Consider the following 15507-nt stretch of genomic DNA (forward strand, 5'->3'; position numbering starts at 1 on the left):
TTGAGATCAGCTAATAAGGGTCTTCTATCAATACCTAACATTAAATTGGCAAGGCTTACCCAGGTGAGGGAGCGTGTGTTATCTGTTGCAGGATCAAAGCTATGGAACTCCCTACCAACGTCTTTGAGGTTATGTACAGACAAAAAACAATTCAAAACTGACCTTAAGACTTGGTTATTTAAATGCACTTTTACCGAATATGAAGTGTCAGCTTCGAACACCAAGTAATGAAACTAGTAGCGAGATGCGAACCACAGTCAATCGAGCATTATGAATTGATAAGAGCGTTCCATTTTTATTGTTTGTCTGTTGTTAGTAGTTTTGATAGTTTTTGAGTGGCTTCTTCAAGTTACATACATTGAAAAGAATTAAACCGTTATTACATCCTCAGGACTTCCGGACTGTGTTACAAGCCACAATTCTACCAAAGATTGACTATTGTAATGCACTACTACTGGGTCTCCCTAAAAGCACAATTCAACCTCTTCAGATGTTGCAGAATGCCGCTGCTCGTTTAATTACTAATACTCGACGGCATGAACATATTACTCCAGCACTCATGTTCCTACATTGGCTACCCGTATCCTTCAGAATTACTTTTAAAGTTCTCTCACTCATCCACAAATCAATTCACAACCAAGAGATGCAATGGTTCTCTGATCAGCTCATTTTTCGCACCTCCAACAGACCAATTAGAAATATTCACCTAGCGAAATTAGCTGTCCATCCACTAAAACACTTCAAACACGTTTCCACCATAGACCGATCATTCTCCATAGCGGGTATCAAAATCTGGAACAACATGCCGTTGGACCTGCGTCTTGAATCCTGTCACAAAACCTTCAAACAAAACCTTAAAACATGGTTGTTTGAACAAGCATTCACTCTATGAATCTCATCTAACCTAAAAATTCAGCTATCCCTTATTATTCCTCACTGACTCCAAGTTCTTTTCCTCCCATTTTGTATTTACATTCTGCTATTCCATACCCCCCACTGTTACTCAATTTAGGCTATTGTATTCAATGTGACATTGGTCTCGCTGCTGACAGTTAATTTGCTCCTGCGAATACATGGTTATTTATATTTTATTGTTTGATATTTAATGATGTATGCATATTATCTTTAAAACCCTTGTTTCTGTAAAGCCTGTTGCTGTTAAATGTTTTACTGTTTTTTTTTAAACTGTTACATGTAAAGCCTGTTGCTAATTTATTGTTTCACTGTAAACTGAGGTGATGTATGTCTATACGTACCGCGGTATAAAAGAATCTATAAATAAATAAATAAATAAAAATACTTTTAGATTTATTTAGTTTTAGTTTGCTTTTACTGTTCTTAACTGCTAACTTATTTCATACTTTTAACAAAGTTAGCCGTTACTATTTTATAATGTATTGTATTTATTATATGTTTGATTTATGTAAACCGTTGTGAAGGCACGTCTGATGTAACGGTATATAAATAACAACTAAACTAAACTAAGCATGCCCCCCCTGTTTAAAATTTGCCTCTAGAGCACTCCATTCAAGGTCAAAATGTGGTTCTAAATCCAGGGGAATTTCCCCCCTTTTTTAGAGGGGAGAACCCAAATCCCCATTGGAGTCATGTGATGTATCCTCATCCACATGGCAGAGAAAGGGGTGGGGCTGGAGGTGTGGCTGTCAGACAGGTCAGTCAGGATAACTTTATACAAATATTCAGCGGAACACTTATCCAGATAATTTACCTGCTCAATCAGCTTTTGAATATAGATGTCAGAGTGTTCTGGAGGTGAGCTGTGACTACAGCAACCCTGATATAAGGCTTAATTAAGAAACTGTAGAAATGCTGAGGTAAAGCTGGACTTCCTGTCAACAAAAGACTGTGAGGTGAATTTTAAAAGCAATGCTCACATTAGCAACCTGTATTTTAAAAGCCACAAATTCTGCCTGTATATGAGTGTGCCTGGCAGGGCCAAAATTTGTGCACATAAAGCCCTACTTTAAATACGGTGGTTGCATTGATCTTGATGAAGTGTAACTCTGCATAATATTTGTTTAGGCCTAAAACGATGGGGTGAGGGATCTGGGTCAACTTGCGGGAGTGCAGGCTGAAGAACCAGAGGGATCTGGATTGTACAAACTGGTAAAACTAGAAATGTCCTACACTTAATCCAACAAAAGCCAACAAAGTCCTAAGGAAAATATGTGAAATACGTTTGTTCCAATAATGGCTTAAAATTAGGAGCACATTGTTTAAATCATACATGTACAAGTGTGCTCACGATTTAAAACTGCAGCATGTGTGCACGTGCATAGTGTGAGATAAGGAGGAATGCTTGAAGCGTTTTCTTTCAGAATATTTGTTTGTGCTGGCAGCTTTTTGTTTTGGGAAAGAGAAGTGTGTGGGCCTATGAATACAGTTTTACAATATCTTCTGTACATAATATAATATTTTGGCCCTCTGCCATTAGTTGAGTCCTGGTCTGAAGCAGGCTTAAATGTTGTTTTATTAGCAAGCACTTGCTAAATTGCATGTGGGGAGAACATCCTGTGCTACTTACTGTGCACTAAAGCCTTATTTGCATACATGGACATGTTCCATTTAGTGTGCTTATGTTAAGGAGGCATTTTCAATCGCCTGGTGCAAAGTACACACCTGTGTACTTTGCACCAGTTCAGCATTGTTTCCCACATAAAGGGCTTCTAAAATTGCTCCTAAATGCAGCAGGATATTGATGACAGCATGTCTCTCCTGCTTAGTTGTTTTAGCAATGGAAATGCAGAATGCAGATACACATTGTTCATTGGACTGTTGTTCATATCCATAGCGGAAAAAAAATTGATGGCCTCAGCATCGAACACTGGAAACCAGCAGTTATACTCTCAGGGCAGCCCCTTCCAGCCGGGACACAGTGGAAAGACTTTCAGGTATGTGCATGAAAATGGTGCTATAACTATTTCACAGGAGAGTCCTGCCTCATGTACCTCGTGTATTCCTGTAGTCTGCTTCCTGTACACACAAATACAATCCTCCTCCCTCAGGCATCAACATGCTCCCTCATGCACACGTTCTGTACTTTATTTATACTCCACAAAATCCAAAACAAATGTTCAGTGTGATTAACAAACATACAAGCATAAAGAGATCCTTGGTGAGATCAAGTTTCAGCTGGAATCCCCTTTCCAAATCATAACACCATTGTCTGATAATAACATAAAATGTACTTGTATAGTTAAAGCAACTAGTGGCATTGAAGCACAAGCATTGCAAGGAAGACAAAAGTGAATGTCGTCAGCATAAATCATCTAGCCCACTCCCAGGGCTGAGGACAGTGCTGACCCCCCTGAGGTATCCCCCTGCACTGTACTGTGCACATACAAATGCAAACATCTGCAGTCTGCTCCCACACAAATACAATTCTCCTCCCTTAGTGGACACACTTTAGCAGGATATCTCACTAGTGATATGGCTAAATGAATATTTGGGCACATATCCACTTACATTTTAGCCGTATAACTTAGGTGCATTCTGGGGATGTTTTGGGGAAGAGTTACATTAACTGGATAACTTATCTGGCTATCTTCGATAACTTGTAAACGTGCAAGCGTCTGTAGAATTTCACTTCCGTATACTTTGTCAGTGTCTCTCTTATATTTAAGCCCCTCAGGCTTTTCAAGCTAAGTCTGGTCACACAAAAGAGCTGGATAAAGTTATCGAGCCGGCTCTATTCAGTAGAGTGGCTACATGATTGAATAGACCAAGTTTATCCAGCTAACAGTGACTAAAATGTACCCCACAAAGGCCAATATTCAAAGCCATTTAGCTGGATAACGCACAAGTGAGTTTTAGATATCCCTAGTACTTATCCGGCTAAAAGCCTTTCAGCAACATTCTGAGGTGGGGACACTTTATCCAGGTAATTTATCCATAGGGACCTTTGTTTTCAGTTTTTATTCTATTTTTCCTGTCAATTTATAAATGGTTATTATAATAAGCCAAAATGGGAGAAAATCTATGGAAAAAAAATTGTTGTTTTTGGTTTGTTATAAAAAACATTGCTAAATTTCCAGCACAAATAAAATAAGAACTGAAAATGGAGGTCCTTACTTATCCAGCTAACTCTGATATTAAGAGTTAACCAAATACATTTTTCAGCTAACTCTAGTCATGTCCTGGAGCAGATCTATAATCATCCGGCCTTGTGTGACTGTACTACTTTAGACTTAACTGGCTATATTCTTTCTCCTGGGACAGCAGGATGTAGGCCTCACAGATGGGTGACATCATCAGATGGAGCCCTGCATGGAAAACGTTTCTCAAAGTTTCTAGAACTTTAACTGGCACCCTGAGCATGCCCAGCATGCCACTCTCTGTGCATCCAGACGGGGTCCCTCTTCAGTCTCTTTTTTTCCGTGAAGTAATTGCCCTGTGGTTGTGGAGCTCTACTCTGAGTTTATTTTCAATCCATTTCTTCACTGGTCGTTTTTCGACATTCTCGGCTCCAGGTCCCACTTCTTTGGTCTGTGCTGTCTGGCATGTGGTAGGAGTTTGAAATTTTTCCCTTTGTGCGGTCGATTCCCAATGAGTCGTGCCTAGGTAGCCAATGGCCATCAATTGCTCACTGACTATTTTTCATGGCGTTATCTGGTTTTCGCCGATGCCCCCAGTGCCCATGGACCATGTCAATTACTAATCTGCATGAGGTCTGTATCCTCTGCCTGGCGGCGTCGCATGATGTCCGAGGGCGTCCCCAGGCAGAGGATACCCCCAGATGACCCCCAAAGAGTGTCGTGCCCAGCTGGATAAGATGGAAAAGCTTTTTGCCAGAAAGTCTGATCCATCTACTCCGGCATCGGTGGCATTGACACCTAGAGGCTGAGGGGAGCCATTACATGTGCCGTCCCTCTCTACCCCTCCGGCAAGCCCCTCTCTTGAATAGGCCATCTCCGATGTTGTGGCACTCAAGGACATTGGGATCTTCATCTTCTTCAGCTCCGGGGAAAGACTGGGCCGAGCACTGAGGGAAATCCCGCAAGCAACATCACCGGTCATCATCGCGCACGGCTCCAGAACTGGTGTGGCATCGGCGGCCACTGTGCCATCACCGAAGTGACCCTGTGGAGAAGAGAGGCATTGTTGTCTATCAGACCTTGGGAGTCCAAGGCATTCCCCACCAATTGCAGTGCCAGGCACCGAGCCTCTTCAGGTGCCTGGCACTGCATCGGGGATCTCAGGGCCGTCGATGCCCTTGGTGCCATCGATGCCTTCGGGACAGTCGATGCCCATGGTGCCCTCGATGCCAAAACCGAGAGACTTGGGCTTGGACCCTGCACGCTGACCCCCGAGGAACTTTAGCGAGGAGGAGCCCTGTTATTATTTAGGAGAGTTGTGGGTGAATCCTTGGGCTGGTGGCAGATGACCACGCCCCCGGGGGGGGGGGGGGAGATCCCGAGAGGGACCACTGGTCAGGCTCAGAGTTAGGAGGCAGACACACACTAGTTCTTTTATTAGACAGTATACTGAACCACCAGAGATGGCAGTAGTGAGCTGGAATGCCCGGCTGGGCTGTGATCCCTCAGATACTGGAACAGCGATCCCTGGAGGCTGAGCTGTAGAGAAACTGAAATATAGTGAATAGGAGGGTATGCAGAGTTCATGGACAGAACCTGATGGTAACACTCACACAATGTCTTATAGAAGCCCAGGAGCTGGAATGAAGTAGGCCCTCGAGGAGCGAGTACTTGATGGACCCTTGGTCTGACCCAGTATGGCATTTTCTTACCTGGTTCCAGGGAAAGCTCTGAGAGAGCGATGGTAACTCACAGACGTAGTAGGCAGCGATGACTTCCAGGCAGAAATGAATTCCGAAGAAGTCCGGGAATGAGGGCCCTTGAGGAGCGAGTACCGGTTCCAGACTGCAATCTACAAAGTAAGAGAGAACGAGGCCCCCGAGGAGGTACCCCTGGTTAGTCCGAGGAGGCAGAGTAGCATAGATAGAACGAATCCTTATCCATATCTGTTATCCTTATCCAAATCCTTGCTAACTCGAGTTGACAGCAATTCAGAGACCTTTAAATATCTGAAGCAGATGACGTCTTCTCAGCGGGACGCCCCTGAGGTTCACGCCACTTCTGGTACTTGAGGCAGGGCCGCGCCGTGCGCACGCCCCTAGGCATCAGGTCAACATGGCGGATTGCAGCGTTGGGCCCGTCCAGGGACACCGGACGAGGATGGCTGAAGAACACTGCGGCAGCCAGCCTTCCATCAACCCCGGAGGGAGTCGCCAATGCGGTAAGGTGGGCGGAGTGGAGACGTCGGGCAGCGACGGTCGCAACAAGCCCCCATATGATCCCTGGGAAGATGACACATCTACATCTTCCTCGGAGCACTCAGACAACCTTCTTTCTGAGCCATCTGCGTCGGAGGAAAGGCATCAATCTCCCCTGGAGGATCTTTCCTTTGCAGGCTTCGTCTGGGCGCTTGGCACAAAATGCTGGATGTCCTCAAGTTTGTTGATACCCCAAAGGAGAAGATAGTGGCTGTCCCAATCCATGAGATCTTCTAGGAACTCCTCCTCAGGATCTGAGAGCACCCTGTGTCCGTTCTTCCAGTCAGTCGGAAGGTGGGCGCCATTTACCTGGTACAAGCAGCCCTGGGCTTTGAGAGGTGCCACCTGCCATACCAGACTAGGGTGGTAAAGTCTGCCCTCAAGAAAGCCAAGCGTTCTCGCACCCATGCCTCTGCCCTGCCAGGTCAAGAACACATAGGGCCTTGGATGCCCTCGGTAGGAAGGTTTTTCAGGGCACAATGCTCATCGCCCATATCATGTCCTACCAACTGTAACTGACCCAATACCACCAGAATCTGTGGAAACAGGTCCAGGAGTTGTCTGAGCGCCTGCTCCAGCAGCAGCAGGATGCTTTAATGGCAACAGTGCAGCAAGGCCTGGAGTCGGGCAAAACGAGGTGCGGTCCACCTACGAAGTGTTTAAAACAGCAGTGAGGGTGGCTGCAATGGGCATTGGTGCCCGCAGAATGGCCTGGCTTTGTGCCTCAGACCTTCAATCAGAGTCCAGGAGAAGCTGGCGGACTTGCCCTGCACAGGAGAGAATCTCTTCAGAGATAAAGTTAGGGACGCGGTGGCCCAGTTAAAAGACCACCACAAAACCCTGCAACACCTCTTAGCGGGTACCTCAGACCCAACATCCTCGATCAGGAAATCCTCAAGGCAGGGTTCCAGAAAGTCCTTTTATCGCCAGAGAAAGTACTACCCCCCTGTCTCTCAAGCACGTACATCACGTACCAGCTCTCAGGGTCCCCCTTGTCAACAGCGAGCCCTCAGGCCTCAGCCAGCGCCCTCAGTAAAGCCCCGCTATGGGGTTTTGGCTATGGGCAAGGGAGCATAAACCAGATTGCCGTACCCTTGGGTCCCTGCCCCCCGGTCGGGGACCAGCTACATCTGTTTGTGGACCTCTGGCCCAGCATTACATCGGACTAGTGGGTTCTCACCATAGTTCACTGAGGATACCGGCTGAACTTCTGGGACGTCTCTGAGGACTCTCCCCAGTGTCCATCATGGGGGTCTGACCTCTCATCAGGAAGTACTTACGATAGAGCTCTCCGCCCTGCTAATGGCAGGAGTGATAGAAACCGTACCCCTCCGCCAGCAGGGCCGGGGGTTCTATTCTCAGTACGTCCTGATACCAAAGAAAACAGGGGGCCTGCACCCTATTCTCCATCTGAGGGCCTTGAAAAGGTTTCTGCAAAGAGAAAAGTTCAAGATGGTCTCTTTGGGTACCCTGATCCCTCTCCTGCAAAAAGGAGACTGGCTGTGCTCCCTTGACCTAAAGCATGCCTATGCCCACATCGAGATCTTTCCCAGCCACAGGAAGTATCTCCACTTTCTAGTGGGTAAGGAGCATTTCCAATACGGTGTGTTGCCCTTCGGCCTTGGCTCGGCCCGGCCCCTTGGGTCTTCACCAAATGCCTGGCAGTGGTGGGGGCACACTTGCACCAGCAGGGAGTACACGTGTTCCCCTATCTGGATGATTGGTTAATTAGAAGCAACACCCAGCAGGGGGCGCTCCGCTCCCTGACCATAACTGCCCATGTGCTGCAGTTTCTGGGGTTTGTCATCAACAACCCCAAGTCCTATCTCAGCCCATCCCCACATCTGGGCATTACTAGGGCCAGACTGGACACGGTTCAGGCCAAGGCATTTCTGCTTCACGACCGAGTGCTTGCCCTGGCATCACTGGCGGGTTTGATCTGCCGCATTTGTCAGGTTTCCGCTCGCTTGTTGCTTCTTCTTCTGGGTCACATGTCTGCATCTGTTAATGTTACCCATTTCACCTGCTTTTGTATGCGCAGTGCTCAATGGACCCTGCGCTCCCGTGGTTGCAGGCAACCCAGGACCTCAATGTATGTGTCTGCATCATGCAGCCTCTTCAGGCTTCCCTGTCCTAGTGGGAGAATCTCTCCAATCTGGAGTGGGTACTTCCATTTCAAGCACCCCCCCCCCACACACCCCGTACCAGATTGTGCTCACCACAGATGTATCCACCCTGGGTTAGGGGCACATGTGGTCAGCCTTCGTACACAGGGGCAATGAACGGAACAGGAAGCTCGTTACCAAATCAACTTCCTGGAGCTCTGAGCGATCAGCTATACTCTGGGAGTTTCGGGATCATTTGTCCCAGAAAGCTGTCCTGATCCAAACGGACAATCAGATTGCGACGTGGAACATTTACAAACAGGGAGGCATGGGCTCCTTCCTCCTTTGTCAGGAGGTGGTGCAGATATGGTCCTGGGCCCTATCCCAGGGCTTGCTCTTTGTTGCATCCGTCGGTCTCAGACAGCTTCGCCCGAAATGCCTCACCTCTATTTCAGTCTTCTCCACCAGCCTCGGGAGAATGGCATCCTTAGCATCTCCTTGCCACACCCTCCAGCGTCCCCGGAGTGGCTTTGGCGTGGCGTCCCGCCATGTTGACCTGAGGCCTCCTAGGGCGCCCGCGCGCACGCCTCACGTCTTGTAGCAGTGTTGGCGCGAACTTCGGGGCGTCCCCCTCGAGTGACGTCACTGCTTCCAACTTCAAAAGGTTGCCCATTTGCTGACTCTCGCCGAGTTAGCAACAGATTGGATTTGTTCCGGTCTGAAGCTGCTCTGCCGCTTCTGCTGCTGCTGGAAGCTATCTTCACCTTCCGGGGTTCTACTACTGTATTGGGACCCTTACTGTTCAATATATTTATAAATGATCTGGAAAGAAATACGACGAGTGAGATAATCAAATTTGCAGATGACACAAAATTGTTCAGAGTAGTTAAATCACAAGCAGATTGTGATAAATTGCAGGAAGACCTTGTGAGACTGGAGATAATCAAATTTGCAGATGACACAAAATTGTTCAGAGTAGTTAAATCACAAGCAGATTGTGATAAATTGCAGGAAGACCTTGTGAGACTGGAAAATTGGGCATCCAAATGGCAGATGAAATTTAATGTGGATTAAGTGCAAGGTGATGCATATAGGGAAAAATAACCCATGCTATAATTACACGATGTTGGGTTCCATATTAGGTGCTACAACCCAAGAAAGAGATCTAGGTGTCATAGTGGATAACACATTGAAATCGTCGGTTCAGTGTGCTGCGGCAGTCAAAAAAGCAAACAGAATGTTGGGAATTATTAGAAAAGGAATGATGAATAAAACGGAAAATGTCATAATGCCTCTGTATCGCTCCATGGTGAGACCGCACCTTGAATACTGTGTACAATTCTGGTCGCCGCATCTCAAAAAAGATATAATTGCGATGGAGAAGGTACAGAGAAGGGCTACCAAAATGATAAGGGGAATGGAACAACTCCCCTATGAGGAAAGACTAAAGAGGTTAGGACTTTTCAGCCTGGAGAAGAGACGACTGAGGGGGGATATGATAGAGGTGTTTAAAATCATGAGAGGTCTAGAACGGGTAGATGTGAATCGGTTATTTACTCTTTCGGATAGTAGAAAGACTAGGGGACACTCCATGAAGTTAGCATGGGGCACATTTAAAACTAATCGGAGAAAGTTCTTTTTTACTCAACGCACAATTAAACTCTGGAATTTGTTGCCAGAGAATGTGGTTCGTGCAGTTAGTATAGCTGTGTTTAAAAAAGGATTGGATAAGTTCTTGGAGGAGAAGTCCATTACCTGCTATTAAGTTCACTTAGAGAATAGCCACTGCCATTAGCAATGGTTACATGGAATAGACTTAGTTTTTGGGTACTTGCCAGGTTCTTATGGCCTGGATTGGCCACTGTTGGAAACAGGATGCTGGGCTTGATGGACCCTTGGTCTGACCCAGTATGGCATTTTCTTATGTTCTTATGGGTACCCGCTCCTCAGGGGCCCTTTGCTTATTTCCAGATGCCTATCCTGTAGCCAGGTACTTGCTCCTCGAGGGTCTGTGTGTGTCTATCCTGGTGCCTGCTACCAATTCTTCTACCTGCTGGAACACTACCTATCAGCTATAGAGAGTGAGTACTACTTCTCCCAGTCTGTTCATCTATCGCTCCTCGTTGTCTGTCTGCATCGGGCCCTACACCACCATTGTGGAACGGGACTCCTCTACTGAGGATCACAGACTGTTGCTATCTAATCCACTCTCTACTGCCACCTCTGGTGAACCATACAAGCTGCATAATAAAGATATATTCTCTATGTTTGTGCATCTGAGTCTAGCCTGGTGCTACAATTCCCTTTGGGGCTCCTCCCCATGGGAGTCACTATCACTGTTGCCCATAAGAATCCACCAAATACCTCGATATCATAACACTCTTGCAAGCAATTTACCTGACGGGGATGGAAAATGTGGTGGCGGACCACCTGATTTGGGCGTTCCGACCACAGGAGTGGTCGCTGGACCACTCGGTAATGAAGCGGATCTTCCGCCTGTGGGAACCCCAGATGTGGATCTCTTTGCCTCCCCGTGCAACAGCAAAGTGAGCTAATTCTCCCTGTACAAGAGCGACGGGAAGCCAGCCTTGGACGCCTTTGCCCGCCACTGGCTGTATCCTCCGCTTCCATTGGTAATGAAGACTCTCATGAAGCTCCAGCAGGACAAGGGGACCCATGATCCTGGTGGCCCCATATTGGCCGAGGTAGGTCTGGTTTCCAATTCTGCAAGACCTGTCGGTCGGAGAGCATATCCATCTGGGAACCTCTCCCGATCTGATCACACAGGATCGGGGCAAGTGGCGCCATCCAAATCTCAGGTCATTAGCTCTGACGGTCTGGATGTTGAGAGGCTAGTCCTGCAGTTGATGAAGTGTCCCAGGTACTGGTAGCTTCAAGAAAGCCTTCCACTAGGAAGTCGTACCGGCTCAAGTGGAGGAGGTTCTCCATCTGGTGTGGAGGTCATGGCATGGATCCATTTGCCTGCCCCATGCCGCGTCAGGTAATATATACAGCAGTTGCTGGGCTACTGTGGCACCTATCTGAGGCGGGCCTAAAGACCAACTCGGTCAGGGTCCACCCTGGTATTGGTGGTACGCCCATCTCTGTGCAGTCCATAGTAGGGTGTTTTATGTGGGGGTTGCTTCAGATGAAGCCCCCCATGCATCCTCCTGTTGTGTCTTGGAACCTCAACGTGGTGCTAGCACGGCTCATGCATGACCCATTCGAGCCTATGCACTCCTGTGATCCGAGGTACCTAACCTGGAAGGTTCTCTTCCTTGTGGCGGTCACTTTGTCTCGCAGAGTTAGTGAGCTTCAGGCGTTGGTGACTTATCCGTCCTACACAAAGTTCTTTCATGATAGGGTGGTTCTGTGTACTCACCCTGCCTAAGGTGGTGACTGATTTTCATCTTAATCAGTCTTTTATTCTGCCCACCTTTTTCCTGAGACCTCCATTTTCACCAAGGCAAACGGGCCGTACACAGTTTGGACAGTAAGAGGGCTTTGGCCTTCTATCTTGAAAGCACTGTGGGCCATAGGCAGTCCACACAACTCTTCATATCCTTTGACAAGAACAGAATGGGCGTTGTGGTGGGCCAACAAACTCTGTCAGCTGGCTGACGGATTGCATCTCCTTCTGCTATGCGCAGATGGGCTTTCAGGAAAAAGATCTAGGCGTCATAGTGGATAATACATTGAAATCGTCTGTTCAGTGTGCTGCAGCAGTCAAAAAAGCAAACAGTATGGGGCGGATTTTCAGAGCCCTGCCCGCCTAAATCCGCCCAAAACCGGGCGGATTTAGGCGAGCAGGGCCCTGCGCGCCGGTGAGCCTATTTTACATAGGCCTACCGGCGCGCACAGAGCCCTGGGACTCGCGTAAGTCCCGGGGTTCTCCGAGGGGGGCGTGTCGGGGGCGTGTCGGGGGGCGGGCCCGGTCGTCGCGGTGTTTCGGGGGCGTGTCGGCAGCGTTTTGGGGGCGGGTACGGGGGCATGGCTACGGCCCGGGGCGGTCCGGGGGCATGGCCGCGCCCTCCGTACCCGCCCCCAGGTCGCGGCCCGGCGCGCAGGAGGCCCGCTGGCGCGCGGGGATTTACTTCTCCCTCCGGGAGGCGTAAATCCCCGGAGAAAGGTAAGGGGGGGGGTGTAGACAGGGCCGGGCGGGTGGGTTAGATAGAGGAAGGGAGGGGAGGGCGTTAGAGGATTCCCTCCAAGGCCGCTCTGATTTCGGAGCGGCCTTGGAGGGAACGGGGGTAGGCTGCGCGGCTCGGCGCGCGCCGGCTATACAGAATTCATAGCCTTGCGCGCGCCGATCCAGGATTTTAGTGGATACGCGCGGCTCTGCGCGTATCTACTAAAATCCAGCGTACTTTTGCTTGCGCCTGATGCGCCAGCAAAAGTACGCCTATTCGCGTTTTTTGAAAATCTACCCCAATGTTAGGAATTATTAGGAAAGGAATGGTGAATAAAACGGAAAATGTCATAATGCCTCTGTATCGTTCCATGGTGAGACCGCACCTTGAGTACTGTGTACAATTCTGGTCACTGCATCTCAAAAAAGATATAGTTACAATGGAGAAGGTACAGAGAAAGGCGACCAAAATGATAAAGGGGATGGAACAGCTCCCCTATGAGGAAAGGCTAGAGGTTAGGGCTGTTCAGCCTGGAGAAGAGATGGCTGAGGTGGGATATGATAAAGGTCTTTAAAATCATGAGAGGTCTAGAACGGGTAAATGTAAATCGGTTATTTACTCTTTCGGATAATAGAAGGACTAGGGGGCACTCCATGAAGTTAGCAAGTAGCACATTTAAAACTAATCAGAGAAAATTCTTTTTCACTCAACGCATAATTAAACTCTGGAATTTGTTGCCAGAGGATGTGGTTAGTGCAGTTAGTGTAACTGGATTTAAAAAAGGTTTGGATAAGTTCTTGGAGGAGAAGCCCATTAACTGCTATTAATCAAGTTGACTTACAAAATAGCCACTGCTATTAATGGCATTAGTAGCATGGGATCTACTTAGTATTTGGGTTCTTGTCAGGTATTTGTAGCCTGGATTTGAAACAGGATGCTGGGCTTGATGGACCCTTGGTCTGACCCAGTATGGCAATTTCTTATGTTCTTATGTTCAGCTTAGAGGCTACGTTAAGGCTCACTTGGTGAGAGCCATGGCGGAATCGGTGATTCACTTACGAGCGTTCCCATTGCCAAAATCTGCAGAGCTGCAGCGTGAAGTTCCCTATATGTTTGCCGCTCACTACTGCTTGGAGAAGGATGGTCAACGTGATAGTAACTTCGGCCAATCTGTCCTTTGTAACCTCTTCCAAGCTTAAAAACCCAACTCTCCCTGCCTAGTGCCCATTGTTGTGTTCATGCTGTCTCCCTGTGTTACCAACAGCACCACAGTTATGTTTTTGCCCGTTGGCACCTGGTTCAGTGCCTGTTGTTCCTAAACCTTATCGGGAGTAGCCTGTGGCTTGGTATTTACCCATCTGTGAGGATTACCATCCTGCTTGTCCTAGGAGAAAGCAGAGTTGCTTACCTGTAACAGGTGTTCTCCTATGAGACCAGGATGTTAGTCCTCAGGAAACCCACCTGCCTCCCCACAATGTTGGGTTCTCCTACATTTTGTTATTTTTTTTTTTTTGCTCATCTATGTTACGAGACTGAAGGGGGACTCCGTGTGGATGCGCGGATAGCGGCTTGCTCAGTGTGCCTAGTCAAAGTTCTAGAAACTTTGAGAAGTTTTCCATGCAGGTCTCCATCTGATGATGTCACTCATTTGTGAGGACTAACATCCTGCTGTCCTAGGAGAACACCTGTTACAGGAAAGCCACTCTGCTTTTGACTTAAAAAAATAAAAAAATATCTCATAGGCCAAGTGACTTCAATCAAAGCTCCTCCACTCAAGTTGTAAACCATGGACCCTGCTGGGCCAAGCCTCCCCCTCTCCTCGGCCACTCTTTTAGCATTCTGCCATTAAAAGTTCAAGGGGTCTGAGGCTGGCCTCTGCCCTCTTCCCAGTTCAGCACTGAAAGCACATTCCATATCGCAGAAGATGGACCTTTGAGAGTGAGAGGATTAGGAGGTGATAAGGGGGTGGGGCGAAGAAGAGAAGCAGGGGAGGGATGATTGTTTGAAATTTAGAAGTTCATTTACTAAGCTGCGATAAGGGTTTAATACATGGAAAATAGCATTTATCAGGTGATATTTAGGTTTAAACCTGCTCCAATTAAATTGAGCTGCTTTGCATGCAATTTGCATGCATAAAATTCTCAAATGCATACAAAGCAGCTCATGTATACCTAATTCTATGCTAAGCAAATAACACAGTTTGCCAGAGCCCACGTTATTTGCTGAAAAATTAGCTACAAATCAAAATGTGTAGCTAACCTATCCTTGGAGCATCGGGACATTAACATTGTAACATACAGGCCGATGCTATACCAGTGCGCTTTTAATGGAGCTTATGATTGAGTGCCCGCTCCCTTATTGTGCGCCGATCCACCTCTCCGGAACACCCAATGCAAAATGCAAATAGGCTACCGTGGTAAAAAGGAGGTGTTAGGGGAAATTGTTCACCCCTAGTGTCTCCTCGGCAGCAGGCACCCAGGAGAGGTGGCTGTCAGCAGGTTAGGAAAACGGACACTTGTAAATTGAGCATCAAACTGAGAGGATGAACCGTACCCTCAAGCAATTCCTCCGTGCCTATGTTAGTTCACGTCAGAATGACTGGGCAGAATTGTTACCATGGGTCGAGTTTTCCATCAACTCACATCCAGCAACATCTACTGGATCAACGCCATTCGAAGTGGTATATGGACGACTACCTTCACCACCTTTGCCACGTTCGCTGTCAGTGTCGTCCCCGGCAGCTCAAGCTACTGCCGATGAGATTCAACAACTTTGGAAGAAGACCAAAGAGATGCTCATTAAAGCTGGAATCCGAGCTAAAAGGGGCTATGACGCTCACCACTGCAAGGCTCCTGACGTCAAGCCTGGTGATAAAGTCTGGCTGTCAACAAAACGCCTTAGACTCAAGCTATCATCAGCTTGCTTCGCTCCACGCTATGTCGGACCTTTTCCCATCCTC

At 47.7% G+C, this 15507-nt stretch overlaps 1 protein-coding gene across 4 annotated transcripts in view; it reads left to right on the forward strand.

The window, feature by feature from the left end:
- Positions 1 to 15507, forward strand: part of ARNT2 (aryl hydrocarbon receptor nuclear translocator 2) — a 251764-nt gene that overhangs the window by 183343 nt on the left and 52914 nt on the right. For all 4 annotated transcript variants that reach the window (XM_029574575.1, XM_029574576.1, XM_029574577.1 and 1 more), the window contains one exon: positions 2813 to 2912. In XM_029574575.1, coding sequence (XP_029430435.1) covers positions 2813 to 2912 — 100 coding nt within the window. The remainder of the gene's footprint in view (positions 1 to 2812; positions 2913 to 15507) is intronic.

This window comes from Rhinatrema bivittatum, chromosome 13 (assembly GCF_901001135.1).
Source record: "Rhinatrema bivittatum chromosome 13, aRhiBiv1.1, whole genome shotgun sequence".
NCBI lineage: Eukaryota > Metazoa > Chordata > Amphibia > Gymnophiona > Rhinatrematidae > Rhinatrema > Rhinatrema bivittatum.